General features: G+C 56.7%; 1 protein-coding gene across 5 annotated transcripts in view; it reads right to left on the bottom strand.

Moving 5' to 3' along the window:
- PTPRS (protein tyrosine phosphatase receptor type S) overlaps positions 1 to 18653 on the bottom strand; it is a 103382-nt gene that overhangs the window by 64283 nt on the left and 20446 nt on the right. For 3 of the 5 annotated variants that reach the window (XM_049707556.1, XM_049707555.1, XM_049707554.1), the window contains exon 1: positions 11366 to 11502. The exons of 1 other annotated variant lie outside the window; for it this stretch is intronic. In XM_049707556.1, coding sequence (XP_049563513.1) covers positions 11366 to 11467 — 102 coding nt within the window. In that variant the 5' untranslated portion in view covers positions 11468 to 11502. Of the gene's footprint in view, positions 1 to 6714; positions 6863 to 11365; positions 11503 to 18653 lie in introns of those variants that run through there. One more of the 5 variants, XM_049707557.1, reaches the window with a different exon arrangement.

Here is an 18653-nt window from a genome sequence, read left to right on the forward strand (position 1 = left end):
TATGTTGAAACCTAACCCTCAGTGTGGTCTTTGGGAGGTGATTAGGTCATGTGGTGGAGCCCTTGTGAATGGGATTAGTGCCCTTATAAAGAGACCCAGAGAACTCCCTCCTCGCTCCCCGCCACCACGTGAGGACATAGCAAGATGGTCGTCTGTGAATCAGGAAGCAGGTTCTCACCAGACACCAATTCTGCCACCGCCTGATCTTGGACTTCTGGCCTCCAGAACCGTGAGAGATATGTGTTGTTTATAAGTCACCCAGTCTATGGCATTCTGTTATAGCAGCCAGAACAGACTGAGACAGCCCTTACCCCTGGCTGAGCCCCCGGCCCCAGGCTGAGCCCCAAACCAGGACTGAGCAACCCCTCTAGAAAGCGCTCTGAACATCTAATTTCCCCCCCCTTCGCAGGCTGGACCGCCCACCCGAAGGAAGAGGCTCCAGCTAACACTGCTGACAGTCCCTACAGATCTGCCCATTCGGCCACCAGACGGACCTTCCCTGCAAACACACCTGCCCGTCCCTGCCCTGCTCTAACACCTCCCATGGCTCCCGTCAGCCCCAGAGGAAGCTGCGCCTACTGGTCTCGTCCCCTCTCTCACGGGAGATGCAGCCACACAGTCCCAGCTCAGTCACACCCTGCTGTGTTCTCTGCTGGAAATGCTGTCCCCACACTACCGCGTGACAGGTCTCAGCTCCACCGTCACTTCCTCTGGAAGCCTTCCCTGCCCCTGGCAGGTCAGCCCCCACCCCCAATTCCACATCCCACGGCTTCAGAAATGACGGAGATCATCCTTCACAGCATTTACCCCAGTCTGCAAATCAAGTGAGAATGTTCATCACCCAGCGTCTGTTTCTCCGGCGAGAATCCAAACTCCTCTAGGGCAGAAGGGTCCTTCTCAGGGGCCAAACCCTAGGATGGCCCCCTCTCCACTTTGGCCAGGGCCAGGGTGGAAGCGGGGGCAGGAGGAGGCCCAAGGATGAGGCCCTCGTGGCCGGGTCAACCTTAGACACCCACCCCAGGCCATGCCCCAGGCGGGTCCGCACCATGGCCACGGGGACGGGTGCCACGTAATCATGGGGCAGCCCCTGTGTTTCTGGCTCCCAAAATATCCAGCTGTGGTCACCACGCCCAGCCCCAGAGTGGCCCCAGGGGAAGGCTGGGCTGGTGGTGGCCAGGTCATGGCCCAGGGTGGAGAGTGGAGAAGGTGGGATGAGGGGGGTGGGGATAGGGACACTCAACGGGCACACAGTCAGACCATGGACAGTCAGACCAGACAGAAAAGGAGGATGCTTGCACACAGGCCAGCCACAGACAGACCCAGACACACGGTCAGACCACAGACAGTCAGGGAGACCAGACATAGTCACAGATGTATTTGTACAGTCAGGCAACAGAGATGGGTCCACACGTGTAGTCAGGCCAATAAAACTGACACACAGACCACAAACATGGACAGGCACAAAATCAGACCCCAGACACACAGAACCAGACAAGATACAGACAAAGGGTCACAATGGGGCAGACAATACACATACACAGTCTGACCACAAGCAGTCAGGTCAGAGACACACAGGTACATGCCAAGACCACAGACACACAGCCAGATGAGATATACACACAGGGTCACGGGCAGGCAGGCAATACACATACACATGTGTATGCCTCTGTGTTCATGCTTGCCTGTAGCCCAAAACACACGGCTCACAGACTCGGATGCGGGCACACAGTGGGGCTACAGAGATGGGCAGTCAGCAGAGCAAACCTGCACCCAGCCAGATAGTATGCACACGGACACGTAACGTCAGATCTCCCTCACTCACATGCACGTGCACAGACAGGCAGGCGCACAGTCAGACCACAGATACACACTGGGACCCAACCACGGGCCCTTTAAGAGCACAAGTGGCTGATGAGGACGGTGAAGGTCCCAGCTGGGGAAACGGCCCATGGCCAGCTGGGGCCAGGGTGACCACAGCAGCTGGTCCCGCCCACAGATGCACATCAGCTTGGCCACATCTGGGGAGGGGGCTCAGCTCTGGCCCAGACCACTTGGATCGGCTGCCCAGGCCCGCACAGAGCATCTGGGGAAACCGAGGTAGAATTTTAACACGGAGGGGCTCCAACCCACCACCCCGGGGCGGGCGGGTGTGTGTGTGACTCCCCTGCTCTAGTCTCCTCACCTCCGATGCCAGCTGGCATGGGCAGGGGTCACGTGGCCCTGGCCACGATGCCTCCCCCACCCCCTATGCCCCACTGGAGCCAGGGGCAGCCGCCTTCTAAAAAGGAGGCCCCTAATTACCCCCTGGCTCCTGCAGCCCCGCCTTCCCAATTACTGGGCAGGACTGGGCTGATCCAGGAACAGGCGGGGCCCAGCCATCAGCTCCCAACTCCCCAAAAGAGGTCGTTCCAGCCTGCTGGGCCGGGGGAGTACATGGCACGGGGGCTTTCAAGGCCTGGAGCAGGAATGGGGGTGGGAGGTGTGGGACAAATCCAGGGTGGAAAGGATCAGACAGAACACAGAAGGTTAAAAGTTCCAGGGCTGGGACTTCCCTATCGGTCTGCGCTTCCAACGCAGGGGGTGTGGGCTCGATCCCTGGTCAGGGAACTAAGTAAGATCCCACATGCCGTGAGGTACAGCCAAAAAAAAAAAAAGTTCCTGGGTCTCTTAGGCCCCCATTCTCCCTGGAAGAACTTTGCCATGGCAAAGCCCCAGACCCTCCCACCTCTTCCGGCTTCCTGCGAGACCAGGGGTAGGCTCCCCTGCAAGGGGTTGGGGGAGAATATAAGCAAATTCTGTCAGCTCTGTCTCCAAAATCTAGGCTGAGACTGTCTACTTCTTACCCCTTCTTCTGCCTCTACCCGGTCCAGCCCCCTCATTGCTCACCTGGACCAATGGAGTCATCTCCTGCCATGCCACCCGCCACCCCGTCTGTCTTCCCCTCAGTGCCAGAGGGCACCTATTAGCACCCGAGTCAGGTCCCATCCCTCCTCCTTCCGTGGTAAAAGTCCAAGCCCTCCCTGATGCCCACAAGGCCCTGCACGACCTGCCCCGTCCCCTCCCTGCCCTCCCCTCCTCCCTCTCTCCCCCTCGCTCCCTCTGCTCCAGACACACGGGCCTCCTGGCTGTTCCTCCCACATGCCAGGCACGGTCCTACCCCAGGGCCTTTGCACGGGTTGGTACCCTCTGCCTGGACCTCTCTGCCTCCAGATTTAATGTTAATATTATGACTTGACTGAGAATTAAAGGGTGAATGGGAATGGGGGTGGGTGTCTCCACAGAAGGAACAGCACAGGAAGGACAAGAAGCAATACTGAGCGGTCCTAGCAGGGAGATGGGGAGAGATTAAGGCAGAGCGGTGGCCACACACTGAACCCACAGAACAAGGAACCCTAGGCAGCTCTGGGCAGGAGGGGATGTGGCCAGGCTGGCACGATGCCAAGCCTCCTCTCTGACAGGTCTTGCAGTAAAGCAGCCTGAGCCATCAGCCTCCCCACTGCTGAGAAAGGGAAACTGAGGTAGGTGCCTCAGAGCTGCCTGACGCGGCAACCCCCAAGTTCTTAGAGGATGAACGTGGCCATTAAGAAGGGAACAGCCACCGATGGGAGTCACAGGAAATAACTTGGGTGGGAAATGAGGCTGAGCAGGGAATGGGGAGGAGGGAAGGGAGTGGCCTCTGGACCTGGAACCCAGGGCCCCAGAAGGGTCCCTGCCCACCTCTGTGCCAGGCGCAGAGCTGCCCACCATCTGTTCCCAGCAGCCGGGCAGAGGTGGGTGCCCGTCTTGCACAGAGGAGGAAACTGAGGTTCACAAAGGAGCGGGGACTGTCAAGGACCCCCGGCTGGCTGGGGCCTTGGTTCCAGAGACCACGTTTACACAGGACTGTGTCCTTCCCTGGCCACTGTGTGACCTCAGGAAAGTGGATGACCCTCTCTGGGCCCGGTGCGGCCTGCTGGAGGGCCTCTGGGGGCTCCCAGACCTCTTTCACAGGGGGTGAGTGGGCATCCTGGAGCCAGCTCTGTGTGCCCACGCAAAGCAGGGAGCATAAAAGAGTGATTATGACACAGGACTAGGCAGCAAATAGGCTCTGTGTCACTCACATGGGGCCGGGCGTCCCAGGGCCTGAGGACTCTGGGCTGCCTCTCCCTGCCCTGCCTGAGGGTCTGGTCTGTCCTGGGGGTCTAGGGGCTCACCTGCACAACCCTGACCCTCAGGGACTTCCCGGGGCCAGGGGAAGGAGAGGTGGGTGACACTGGCAGCGGGGCTGAAGGAAAAGCTCCCTAGGGACACACAACGTCTCCGCCCTCACACCAACGCCCCACACCTCTCCAGCCCCAAAGCCCCCCTTCAGGGCCAGGGGACTTTCCTGATGCCTGGAACCCCTTTCCCAGGGCCTCAGAGCCCCTGGAGGGCAGGACCCGGGTCTCCAGCCACCCTGGGTTGCTGTGTCCCCAAAGTGTGAGACAGGGTCCAAGCTCTAGCTCGGTAGCCCCTGGTGGGCTCCAAGGGGCTCTGGTCAAGCCCCTCTCCCTGCTGGGGCCTCAGTGTTCCCCCACCAGGCAACGGGCTCAGGATGTAGCCGGGTGGGACTGGCCCTGCCACCTTCCTGGAATGGGCTAGGACCAGGGCTGAGGGATCTGCCTTTAGTTGACTATCGATTTGGATTGAGTGCTGTCCCCAAGGGTCCCCACCGCCAGGAGCGGATGGGCAGGACAGCTGGGGAGCCAGGCCCAGCCCCAGAGGGAGTAATGGGTAACGCCAGCTGGGTGCCCCCCTCCACATGCCCAGCCCTCTTAAATGTTCCCCGTGCCTCCTTCTGTTTGACAGCAGAGGAAATTGAGGCTCAGAGAGGGCTAGCTGCACACGGAGGGTCACGCAGCACGGAGGGGCTGGGCTGGGTTAAGATTAGAGGCCAGAGACCAGCTCTCAGTCAAGCCCAGAGTCCACGCTCCCTGGGTGCCCAGCCTGCCAGGATGGCCCCTGCCAGCATGTCCCCCACGCCGGCTTCGTGGAGGAGCCTGAAACACCAAGATCTGGGTGCACCCCTGCCCTGCTGCTCACACCTGCCAGGGCTCCCCAGCGCCTCTGCTCAGTGTCCTGGGCTTGCCCTGCTGCTTCTTCCCACAGGTCACCACAGTTCTCAGAATGCACCGGTCCACCTCTGGTCCTTTCTTAATACAGGTCCTACTTCCAGGGGGCCCACCTGTCAACTCATCCTTCAAGCCGTAGCCGCAGACCTACCCACCCCAGGCTGAGACTGGACTCTTCCCCCAGCCCTGGGACCCCTCCTCTGCCCAGTCTTGACCCCCCCCGCCAACCCTGGGGCTGGAAGTAGCTGTGTTTGACTCTGCCCCTCCTCTGCTCTAAAACCTTCCATGGCTTCCATCAAAATCCATTAAAATCTAGATTCTTAACTTCAGCCTCCAGAACTGCCGACTCCATCATGCTGCACCCCGACTGCCCTGTTTGCCCTATGGGTGTCCCTACCCACTGCCCTCTGGCTCACACAAGGACATTTGTGCACGCTCTTCCTTCCACCCAGCGCACCATTCCTCGTTCTCCGTCAGACCTCAGCCTTCACGCTCACCCTCAGGTCTCGGCTGAGCTGGCACCTCCTCCGGGAAGCCCTCTTGGATGCCGCAGGAGGGACCAGGGTCCCCTCTGGGCTCCCTCAGCACCGGTGTCTCCCATCCCAGCTCTGCTCCTGTCACAGACCCATCATCCTCCAGGATGGGAGTCTTCTCCCCACTCTAGGAACGTGCATTTATTAGATGCCTACTACATGCCTGGCCCCATTTGACACTTTACCCATACCACTCCTGTAGTCACGTCCATTTCAGAGAGGGAAACTGAGGCCAGAAGGAGCCGCCACAGGCAGCAGAGGCCAACACAGACATGGCCTCCAGGTGCAGCCTACATCTGCTCTTGGTTGGGGGTGGGGGGATGTCTGCTCAACCCTTAAGGGATGGAGGTGAGGCTCAAGGAGGGTCAGCCCCGGAGTCACAGGAAGCCCCTCTAACGTCGCCCAGGACTCTGAGTAGGAATCCTGGGAAGCAGGATTCTCCAGGCAATAATGGGGGCGTTCAGAGGCATGGAGCTTGGAGACAGGTATGGAAAGTGGGACGGTGGGAGCTGATATGCCTGCCCAACCCCTCAGTTTATTAAAGCCCCGACTAGGCACAGCATCGATCTGGAGCCCATAAGCCTGAGGGGCGCAGGGACAAAGTGAGAGAGGAAAACTTTCTGTGAGTTCTGGGGAGTGGCTAAGAGCAGGGATCCCAGCCACTAGCCCCCCACCCCCAGCCCAGCAGTTCTGCCACCTCCTCCGCGGAGCGGGTCCCCAGCGGAAGGAAGGATGCCAAAGCACCCACCCGCTATCAGAGCACCGCCCCCCCCTCACGGCTGGCAGCGAAGGCTGCCCCAGCCTGGCTCCGCCCCCAGGAGGTGGGGGAAGAGGTCGGGCTGGGGGCCAGGCGGGGGAGGGGACCCCACAGAGCATAACGGTCTGGAGTTTTCCAAAGTACGAGAGCGACCAGCCTGAACGGGGTGGGGCGGCGCGCCAGGCCGCGGTGGGCTCGAGCTATCCCTGGAGGGCAGCTGGGCCAGGCCGCGCGGGGAGGGGGTATGGGGGGAACCCGGGGTGAGGGGCCAGGAGACGGACAAAGGCCAGTGCAGACTGGGCCTCGAGGTGGAAGGGGGTACCGACGCACTCACCCTACGGCTCAGAAATCGGGGCCCGGGCCCCACGCTGCCTCGGCCGTGCCCGCTGCAGCCCTACCCAGGGTCCGCCCGGAGCGCAGCGAGAACTCGGAGACGCCGAGGCGCAGCGAGCTCGGCCTGGGGGCGGGGCGGGGCGGGGCCAGGGGCGGGGCGGCCAGGGGGTGGGCCCGTGGAGGGGGCCCCCAGAGCGAGCCTCGGGCGGGCCCGGCCGGAAGTAGGGCGGGGGACCAGTCGGGACCCAGATCAGCGGGCACTGAAATCCTACGTGGATGGGGGTCCTGGGTCGGGGAGGCCTCCAAGGAGGTCACTGTGTCCCCCGCAATGTGCACATACATAAGGGGGGGCCCCCAGTGGCACAGCTCAGGACCCTCCCTTCGGAAGCCTGATGCCAGAGGGATCCCCTACCCTACTCCCCCTTCCCTTGCAGGCGCTGATCATGGCCATGGCAACGGATGAAAGGGCTGGATGCTGGACAGGGCGGCAGAGAGCTCCCCAAACACACCCAAATACAGGAGGTCGAAGAAGGGGCAGAAGATCCCCTCCCAGTCTGGGTTGGATGGCAGAGGCCGCGCCCGCTACAAACACAGAAACCCACAGTGTGGGGGAGGGGCAAAGGCACAAAGAGGCTTCTCTCCTGCTGGGAGTCCAGTTGGGGTCTGACGGGGGGATGAACGGGGACACCGTGGCAGAGGCCTCAACCTTAGCCACAACCCTGAGGGGGCGGAGAGCGCAGGGCCAGATTGGAAACAGATGGGGCCACCGTGCCAGGCCCGAGACACCCGATCCCGAGCGGGGGGGGGGGGGGGTGGAGAAGGGGCGTCCCCACCTAGGCAGCCAATCCTGGCCGGCGCTGCTGCCCGGAGCGGGTTTGAAAACTCCAAGGGAGAGGCCGGGAACGCCGAGCCCCAGCAGGTCCTGGGAGCTGGCGGGGAAGCGTCAGGGAGGGGTAGGGACCCTGACGGAGACCCAAGGGCAGCCGCCGGTGCGAGGTGGGAGGCGTTCCCCCCATCTGATCCCATCCCTGGCGAATTGGGATCAGTTCCACCATTAGTGCTCTGGACGACTCCCATAGCCTACGTGTACTGAGATCTTAGTATATTCCAAGCCCTGTGACGGCTCACATCACCCCGCCATCAATCAGCCCCATTAACCAAAGGGGTTAGGGAGGAATAGAGAGAGATTACCAAGGTCAGGAAGAGCAGCGATTCGAACCAATGTTTGGGTCCAGAGGCTAAGCGTCCTTACCCACAATGCTACAGAGGCCTGGAGCCAGAAAATGACAAATCACTATAAATTTAAAGCCCAGGAGGAAACGGCAGTGCTGGAGACAGACAGGCCCCAGCATCTAGAAGTGGGACAAAGAACATGGGCTTTGATGGGCGGCACCCAGGCAGCTGCTTGAGCCCCGAGGAACCCCAGATAGGGACAGGGACGACTCACTTCCCAAGGTGGCCCATCCACACCCTGCTATGGCTGCCTTGGCATGTCCACCCCCCATCTCTCCCCAGCACCAAATGCACCCTCCCCTGGGTGATCTGCCCTTTCCAGTCCGGCGCCTCAGTCCCTTGCTTTGCAAAATAGAGCATATAATCCCACCTCCCCTGGCACTGGGGAGGCGTGCACTGGGGTCCTCAAAGCACTGAGCACAGAGTAAGTGCTCTGTGAATGTCCGCGTGCAGACTCTCTACCTGCCCCTTCTACATGGAGCACACAGTAGGTGCTGCTAAACACGAGATGCTCCAACATCTCCCCTCCCCCACACAGCCCTAACTCTGGGAGGCCCACAGTCGGTGCTTCATGGAGGTGGGACCCCTGGCGCCACAGCACCACGTGGCAAGCACACAGGAGGTGCTCTGGGTCAACGTGGAGGTGAAACTGAGTGACAGGACCTCCCCCAGCATGGCAGGACACACAGTGGGGCCCTCAGAAAACGCCCCCAGAAGCATAGTAGGTGCTTTGCGGGCTGATGCCCAGGCAAAGGGCTCGTGCAGAATCGATACGAAGATGAACAAAGCGGGGGAAGAGGGGACGCATGGGGTGGGATGCAGTGTTAAAAGGGAGGGTCAGGGCTTCCCTGGTGGCGCAGTGGTTGGGAGTCCACCTGCTGATGCAGGGGACACGGGTTCGTGCCCCGGTCCAGGAGGATCCCACATGCTGTGGAGCGCTGGGCCCGTGAGCCATGGCTGCTGGGCCTGCGCGTCCGGAGCCTGTGCTCCGCAGCGGGGGAGGCCACAGCAGTGAGAGGCGCGCGTACAGAAGAAAAAAAAAAAAAAAAACAACGGAGGGTCAGGGAGTGGGGAGGTGACATGAGTAAGACCTGAAGGAAGTATGGATGTTTCCGAGGAGTGATCCAGGCAGTGGGCACAGCACGTGCAAAGGCCTTGGGGCAGGACTGTGACAGGCATGGTGAAGGACCGCAAAGAGGCCCCTGTGGCTGGAGCAGAGTGGAGGAGGGGAGGGCAGGGAAGGGACAGGGGCAGGTCTTGCAGGGCCTTAGGCTACCCTGAGGGAGGTGGGAGCCCTGGAGGGCAGTGGGCAGAGGAGGACAGACTGGGGGTGTGGGGAGCCGGGGTACCAGGGCAGAGGTGACTGCACAGGTTCAGGCAAGCAATGAGGGGACTGATCAGGTGGAGGCAGAGAAGGGGGGCGTGCGGGAAGCATGTACATTCTGGATAGATTATGAAGGCAGAGGCAAGGAAATTTTCTAAAGGACTGGCTGTAGGGTGCAAGTTAAAGAGGGGACTCAAGATGAGCACCTTGACAACTCTGGCCTGAGCCCCTTGAAGGGTAGGGCTGCCACCTCCAGGAAGTCCTCCCTGACTGCTTTGCCCACCCAGTGCCCCCGAGGGCTGACCCCGGGAGCCCACAAACGTTCAGTTGCTACGTCCTCTGTATACACCCAGGAGGCAGCTGTCCTTGGGATGGAGCATGGGGCTAGATCACGTCAGCTCCTGCAGCTGGGACGTTTGGGGGGATAATTTTTTTCAAAATAACTTTTCTTCTAATTATAAAATAGGCGTGTGCAGCAGAAAATTGGGGAAAATCAGCATAAAGAAGAAAATAAAAATGGCCCACAATCCACCCCTCTCCTGGAGAGAATCTGTTAGCATGTGGTCATTTTCATTCATTCTTTCCAGAAACACTTATTGAGCACCTACTGTGTGCCAGCCCACTGAGGACACAGCAGCGGAATGACAAGCACCGCACACGCGCCCCCCCCCCCTTATCCCAGGGCTCAAGATAAGCAGGAGAGACAGACATCCACAGAGAAACAAACATTGTCAATAACATAAGGCTGGAAGTACTGAGAGGCATGAAAAAGAAAATAAAATGACCTGTAAGGCTCTAGACGCGTGGAGGGGTCCGGGGGGACCTCTCAGAACACCTGGATGAATTGAGCGCATCAGACAGACAACTCCTAGGGGAACAGAGTTTCAAGCAGGAGGAACAGCAAGTACAAAGGCCAAGGCTGACTGCCTCCTTCCAGTCTGTCTCCGATGTGCTTAAATGGGTACACAGAGATCACCAGTATGAAACCATTTGCCAGGGTCCAGCCCACAGAGTTTACTGGGACCTCACTTGATCTGTAGTATAAACAGCAGAGAGACATGTCCTCAGATGAAGCTGTGACCCATCGTTTACAAGCAAAGGGTCATTCCATTGGGATGGTCACAAGTCTTTGAAACCTTCCCTGATGTGGCAGCCCCAGGTAAAACGGCACCCTGGACACCCTGGGCAGGATGCCCCACTCCTAATCCCTTCCCTGACTTCACATTTGGGGCCAAAATTCCCGAAAATTTCATTTAGGAGCAACCACCAAACTCCACACCCTTGGTTTTGGGAGCAAGAGAGAAACTGGTTGGGCAGCTTCCTCCTTTCTCGGGCTCCAGGGCTCCCAGGCCCCAGGTTGCCCAACGGGGCCCCTCCCCACCCAGCTCAGCATTCATGCCCCGGAGCAGCAAGCATGTGCGGACCAGCCCAGCGCCTGCCTCGCCCATACTCACATCTCGGCCCTGGCGCCGTGTCTGCCTGCCGGCCACACCGCAGCCCGCCACAGGCACGCACCAGCTCTTCATCTGCCCTTTTCACCTTCTGGTTCCCCCAGGCCCGGCTACCATCCTCTCCTTCTGGACAAATCCAGGATGCTTTCAGGTGCAGCTGGATCCAGCACACCTGCTCTTCCCTCTATCCTCCCCTGCTCAGCTGATGGCAGCTCCATCCTTACAGAGGCTCAGCCTAGAAGCTGGGGGCTGACCCTGACTTCTCTTCTTCCTTCATGCTGCGCCAGTCTGGAAATACTCTCAAGTTTCCCTCCTAAATTTTTCCCGAGTTTCTTCATCTCTCTCCAGATGCCCTTCCCACCCTGTCCAGCCCCCATTAGTGCCCAGCTGGACCAGTACAGTCACCTCTGCCCTGGTCCCCCAGCTCCGGCCTTTACTCCCCACAATCTGTCCTCCCCACAGCAGCAACAGGGTGCCTGTAAGGACCTGAGTCAGCTCCCATCCCTCCCCTGCCCACAGCCCTCCAGGGCCCCCACCTCCTTCCAGGTAAAAGTCCAAGTCCTCTCCACTGCCCACAAGGCCCTGCATGACCTGCCCCGTCCCCCCCCCTGCCCTCCCCTCCTCCCTCTCTCCCCCTCGCTCACTCTGCTCCAGACACACAGGCCTCCTGGCTGTTCCTCCAACTCCCCAGGCATGGTCCTGCCCCAGGGCCTTTGCACATGCTGGTTCCCCTGTGCCTGGAACATCTTTCCCCCACATTTTCATGGCTGTTTCCTTCTCGTCATTCAGGTCTCCCTCAAACATTGCCTCCTCAGAGAAGCTGATCACCCTGGCTCATCATCTTTCCCCCACATTTTCATGGCTGTTTCTTTCTCGCCATTCAGGTCTCCCTCAAACATTGCCTCCTCAGAGAAGCTGATCACCCCGGCTCAGGTACCACCTCCATCAGCCTTTATCACACATCCTTTCTCTAGCTTTTTTTCCTTTTAGCACTTATTTTCATCTGAAATTACCTATTTCTTGTTTACTGTCTAGATCTGTGATGTCCAATAAGGAACCACTAGCTGCATGTGACTAAATTAAAATGAAATAAAGTTAAACAAAGTTCAAAATCCAGTTCCTCAGTCACACATGCTGTGTTTCCGGTGTGGCTCGTGGCCACAGTATTGGCACAGACATCGCATATTTCTATCAGCGTAGAAAGTTCTGTGGACAGCTCTGATGGAGGAGGTGGGAGCCCGGAGGGCAGGGCCAGGTCGGTTTCGGCCATTGCTGGTCCTACGGCCTGGTGTACAGTAGGTACTCAATAAATGCTTTCTAAATGAATGAAAGAGGGACTTTCCTGGTGGTCCAGTGATTAAGACTCCATGCTCCCAAAGCAGGGGGCCTGGGTTCGATCCCTGGTCAGGGAACTAGATCCCGCATGCCGCAACTAAAGATCCTGCGTGCTGCAACTGAAGATCCTGCGTGCTGTAACTAAGACCCAGCAGAGCCCAATAAATAAATAAATATTATAAATAAATAAATGAAAGAACAAACTAATGGCTAGGAGGCCTTGTGAAGTCTGGTGGGGCTGATCTGCAGGACAGGGCAGAGGTTGGCAGGCACCATCTGCAGCCACAAGTCCACAGAGCTGGGAATTGAACCTGGGTCGTCCGTCCCAGGCACCCTCTGGGGGCTGCTGCTCTGGCCCCAAGGGCAGAAATATGTAAACAGCTGCTCCAAGCACAGCCAGGCTCCGCTCTGCTGCCAGGCGCCAAGGTGCTGACTCAGCCAGAGGCAGGGGGCGGAGGGGTAGTGCCCTTGCCAGGCACGGTCCCTCCAGGCTGGGCCCCTCCCCAAGCCCCCCAGCTCCCACCTTGGACCAGCTGTGGCCGCTTTAATGGCTCTGGCCGCATTCTCTCTGTAAATGCCTGTGCGTTCGCCAGGTCCCCAGTGAGGACATGTGTGGCATTCCCCCCAAATCCTCCCCGCCTTGTTCCCTTAACCCTCATTAAATCTTTCATTCAACTGGCTCACAGCAGTTCCCTTAAACTAATTTACTTTAGAAACTAACTCTATAATGCCAGGCTCTAACTGCGGAGCCTTGAAAGTCACCAGAAAAATTATTACAATGAAACTACCTACCGAATCCTTCCATTTTCCCTGGATACTGTTGCTAAGGCCAGCAGCCCAATGGGATTTGGTTATAGAGAGATTGGCAGGTGTTGGTTTTAAAAAATCACCCTGCACCGGACTGAGACTTTCCCTTTGATTTGTTATGGACCAAAAGCGGAGTTGCTGCTGGTCTGTGTAGCTCTGTGCTGTCGGATGCCTCCTCCACAGGTCACCCCAAAACAACCTCATCCTGGGGGCAGGTCCCCCACTTTAGAATTCATGGCCCAGAGGAGGCAGGAGGCCTAGGTTCTCTTCCCAGCTTTGTCCCCAGGGGGCTATGTGGCCCTGAGCAAGTCCGTGCCCTTCTCAGGGCCTCTGTGTCCCCATCTGTACAGAGGATGATTGGGTTTTCAGTGCCTGGGGCTGATTTTTGTGGGTTCAAGGTCTTTGAAGATCAGGGAAACTGAGGCACTGACCAGAGAGGTCCCCAGGACAGGGCTTCACGCAGCTCCTGACTGACTTCCCTTGTGAGGGTGGGATCCAGTCTTGGTCACTGCTGAAACCTCAGCATGTGCCAGGCGCTATCCTGAGTTTTGGGGACGCAGCAGGAACCAGGACAGACAACCTCCCAGGGCTTCTCTTCTAGGGAGGGAGAGTGACAGATGGCATAGCCATGCAAAGATAGGGGTGGGGAGGGAATTCTGAGCAGAGGACACAGCACATGCAAAGGTCCTGTGGTGGGAATGAACACACTAAGTTCTAGGGAAAGAGAGGGAGATGGGATTAGAGGAGTGAGGTGGGGGGATGTCATCTGAGGAATGCACACATTGAGGCATGAACAATTATCACACTTCAGTAACAATTCTTTCACACACACCCCTGAATTTATAGAGCACCTGCTGTATACCAGGCTCCAGGCTGAGCACTAGGGACACAGGATGACCCAGGCAGCTTTGGCCTGGCGTCAGGAAGTTCATAGGCTGTAGGGGAGGCAGATGGGGTCTCTGGCAGTTAAAAACCAGATGTGAGATGGGGAATGCATCTGGCATGGGGGCAGGGCAGGCTTCTGGTAGGTGGTGATATCTAAGATGTGAAAGAAAAGGGGAACTGGGAGAGGAAATCTAAGTGGCACTGGACTGAATGGAAGAAGTGGGAATAGGAAGCTTGGGCCAAGTCCCATCCCATAGGTGAGAAGCCTGAGGGACCGGGGGCTGCTGAGGGGGATGGGACAGCAGAGCTAGGTTCCCTGCTTGGCCCAGACTTGTTGTGTGAGCTCAGTTGCAGGCACAACCTCTCTGCGCAGCTCTCCAAGCTCTCAAGTCCTGGATGACCAGGGGGAAGGTGACATCTTTGGACAAGGGTTGGGACCTGTACCCAACCCCTCCTCTCCCAAGACCTCAGAATGCTTGACCTAGTATGGGAGGGACTTCCTTGGTTGTGCAGTGGTTAAGAATCCTCCTGCCAATGCAGGGGACACGGGTTCGATCCCCGGTCCAGGAAGATCCCACATGCCGGGGAGCAACGAAGCCTGTGTGCCACAACTACTGAGCCTGCGCTCTAGAGCCCGCGAGCTACAACTACTGAGCCCACATGCCACAACTACTGAAGCCTGTGCACCTAGAACCCGTGCTGCACGATAAGAGAAGCCACGGCACTGAGAAGCCCGCGCACCACAACGAAGAGTAGCTCCCGTTTGCCACAACTAGAGAAAGTCTGCACACAGCAACGAAGACCCAATGCAGCAAAAATAAATAAAATAAAATAAATAAATTCATTTTTTTAAAAAAAGACCTAGTATGGGGCAAAGTTCTCCAAACCAAGCTGGGCACACAGTAGGTGCTCAACGAGCACACTAGCTCCTATTCCTGGCTCTTCCCACTGGCCAGGCCTCCATGAAGCTGCTCACTGAACCACCTCAAAGATTGGTGTTATTATTCTCCCCATTTTTCAGTTGGGAAAACTGAGGCCCAGAGGTTGGGTCCATATTCTCACCACTAGAACAGAACTAGGACTCGAACCCAAGCTGGGTTCTCAACTTCTCTCCCCACGCCACTCATTCAGGCCTTGGCTTCCTCTCCTCCTGCCTGACTGGAGGTCAGCCAGTCCAGGAGTCTGTGGCATCTCGAACCTAGCCCATCTGTGATTTTGCAGCCCACACGTGGGTGGGGGCTGGCTGCCTCGTGGAAGCACAAGGATGGACCACTGGTTCCCAGATGTATCAGTTATTATGATCAATTATTAATTATTCCCCAGCAGCGGTCCCCAGCAAGCCGTGCTCATTTGGGAGCCATGATGGAGGAGGTACAGGTCTGGGTGAGGACAGTGGTTTGGGCTCAGCAACTGTCCCGGGAGATGTCACCTCCAGGCCTTTGCATTCTCTGTTCCTCTGCTGGGAACACTCTTCCCCCTGAAACCCACATGGCTCCCTCCCTCACCACCTCTGTTCAAGTGTCACTTCTGCAGTGAGGTCTTCTGGAATGCCTTCTTTGAAAGTTTGCCTCCCACTCTGGGCCCTCCCCAGTCCCCTTCTCTAAATTCTTTTTCCCCCTAGAGCAACATACAGCTCTCTGACATTTGATTTTTTTTTCCCCCCTGTGCTTTGTTTATTCTCAAGCTCCCCAGCTGGAGTGCTAGCCGCAAGAGGGCAGGAGATTTGTTCTTTCAAATTCCTCCTGTTGAGGCCAGGAAGCAGCTGGCACACAGCAGATGCAAACCTTTGTGGAACGGAGAGTCCCTCTTATCTGCCCCTAGAAGCAACCTCTGTTGCTGGTTTGTGTCAATCTTTGCATATCTTTCCCAAGCAGCTACAGACCAAAGGTAACACCAGAATACAGAATGTTTTTCTTTTTCTTCCGTGAAATTGTATCATCTTGCCTGTATCATTTCCCAACTTGTGCTCTTTCACAAGACACTGTATCTACAGTGTGCATACACATCCCAAAACTCTTTCCACCTGCTGTGTATAATCTTCCATTACAAGGCTGTGCCCAGTTATTACAATCCCCTGTTGATGGACACTTAGGTTGGTTCCATCTTATTTCTCACTCTCGACGAATGCCTGTGAATCTTTGCGTCCATGCCTCCCACATCTCAATGCAGAGAGATGGGCAGCTGGGGTGTCTGCACCTTCCCTCTGGGCTTGCTAACATCACCTCTCGGAACTTATCTGAAAGACACATCCCCATGAAATGACATCTGTAGAAAGTCCTCACGGCAAAAGACTTGAAGCAACCTAAGTGCTCAACTATAGGGGATTGATTAAACAGATAACAGTGCAAGGGACCAAATAATGCCACAAAAGATTAGTATCTTTTAATATTATGAGACTAGTATTGCAGTTGTGAAAAGGAGAGAGCCAGATGTATAATTATGAAATTACTTTTAAGATACTACATTTTTAAGGGGGGGAACCCCAAGGTACAGAACAGATGCTACCATTTGGTTAAACAAAGGAATACAAATCTACCTGCCTACTTAATGTTCACCGAAGATGTCTAGATAACTGCGCTGTCCAAAATGGTGGCCACAAGCCACCACGTGGCTGTTTACATTTAAATGCAATAAAATGGAATGAAATTGAAAAGTTGAGTCCTCATTTGCACTAGCCACATTTCCAATGCTCAACAGCACATGTGGCCAGAGGCTACTTTATTAGGAAGCATCAGCAGAGAGTATTTCTAACATTGCACAAAAGTTCTGCTGGACAGCGCTGATATAGAGCAGGGGCTAGCAAGCTACAACCCATGGACCAAATCTGGCCCACTGGCTGTTTGTGTCAATAAAGCTTTATTGGCACACGGCCACAGCCATTCATTCACGTATTGTCTCTGGCTGTTTTCATGCTACAATGGTGGCATTGAATAGCATTGACAGAGACCACCCGCCTCACAGCAGGGCTGAAAAGATTTACTATCTGGCCCTTTACAGAAAAAGTCCACCAAACCCTGTCCTAGCAGGACGCTGCTGTTGCTTCTGAGGAAGGAGTGGGGAAGGGGACTGAGGATGTGAAGGGAATGGTGGTAGAGAGGCTCTCCCCTGTGTACTCTTCTGTACATCCTCAGTTGTGTCTTACATATATGCATTATCTGGCCAGAAAAAAAAATTAAAAATAAAAGATGTTGCAAGGTGGCAATGCTAATTTATTCTCCCGCTGATGACGCCCAGGGGTCCCCCTCCCATTTCCACTCTGGATATCATCAAGCTTCAGACATTTTTGCCAAGCGAACGGGCAAGAAATGGATCTTGTTTTAATTTGCATCTTCTGGGCAAGAGATGAGGAATCTTTAAATATAGGATAAATGCTTGTCTACTCATCCATCAGTCCCCAGACTCTGAAAAGCCAGGGACCCCATCCATCTCAGTCGCTGTAGCATCCCAGCACCCGTGTGGGACCAGGCAAACAGTTGGTGCCCAATAAATGTGTGTCACGTGGATGAATGAGGGTCTGAGGGAACTGGGCCCAGGGCTGGGGCTGCATTACAAGGTCTGGGATCCTTGGGGGCAGCAGCGGGCATCGAATGCCAAGCCGAGCTTCTCTGAGGCAGGCTTACCAATGGACCTGGGGCCGGCCTGGCTCCCGAGCAGCCTCTTGGGCAGGAGCCTGGGGACATCCTTCCCGGGGACCATTCTCAGCAGAGGGAGTGTGGGCAGGGTGGGGGGAACCTCGGGCTCCAGGCGGGAGAGAGATTATATATTCATCAGAATCTTAAACAAAAGCCGCACGGCTGCCTGTCAGCTAGGCTCTGGCTTTTATGGTAATCGGGGATGAATTACCCACAATGCCGAGCCAAGCGCAAGTGGTTCTTGGCCCAGATCCTAAACTAATTTTTATATGTTCGTGTGTATATAATTTCGTTCGCTCCCTCCTGTCCCACTTCCATCATTTGTGGGAGCATCGGGGAAGGGGCAGGGGCAGAGGGAACCCTGGGTATAAAGCAGAGGGTGCCCATCCAGACCCCCACCTCCTGCCCTTGGGCCCGCCTGGCACCAGGCCCTGGACCCAGAGCGCGTGGAAGTGGGAGGTGAGTGCCAAGCTGGAGCCAAGGGGAGCCTGGAAACCACCAAGAACTAAAGCCGGCAGCCCCAGGGGTGGAAAACACACAGAGGAGAAGGGAGAGGAGCAAGGTGGGGAGGACGTGTGGGCCCATGGGTGTATGGCCTGGGGCAAGTGCCTTAACCTCTCTGGGCTTCAGCCCCCTGGTCTGTGAACCAGGCCTCCTCTGTATCTTGAACTGGAAGTTCAGTGAATCTCAGAATTTCTGCCCCAAGAGCCCCAGTGGAGCTTGGAGCTGGCAAAGGCCCAGCCCCACCTAAACCCAAACATGTAGCTGGCTGTGTTCTAAGTACTCTGTACGTATTAACTCATTTTATTCCCTTCCGTTACCATCCCCATTATACAGATGGGGAAACTGAGGCTGAGAAAAGGATGTGCCTTGGTCAGGGGCCACCGGCTTGCTTGTAGCATGGGACCCTGGCCCCAGATCATACCCATGGGCTAACTTAGGAGCCACCAGATCCAGGAGGTCCCCTCCAACACCTGCAGAGAGAACCACCCCCTTTGCCTTCTGGAAACCTTGGCAGGTGTCCTGTAACACGGGGGTCCCCATGCCTGTCCCTCCCATCCTTGCAGGTGCTCAGCCCAGAGATCTAGGAGTTATCCTTGATGACTTTCAAGTCCACCCTGCACCCACTGCTTGGCCAATCCACTGACTCTTCCCAAAAAAAATCTCTCCAGCATCCACCCACTTCTCCCCCTTCTCTGTCTCCATCTGGTCCAGCCCCATCATCGCTCACCTGAACAAGTGCAGTCGCCCCCACCCTGTTCCCCAGCTCCTG

The sequence above is a fragment of the Orcinus orca genome, chromosome 3 (assembly GCF_937001465.1).
Source record: "Orcinus orca chromosome 3, mOrcOrc1.1, whole genome shotgun sequence".
In the NCBI taxonomy this organism is placed as follows: domain Eukaryota; kingdom Metazoa; phylum Chordata; class Mammalia; order Artiodactyla; family Delphinidae; genus Orcinus; species Orcinus orca.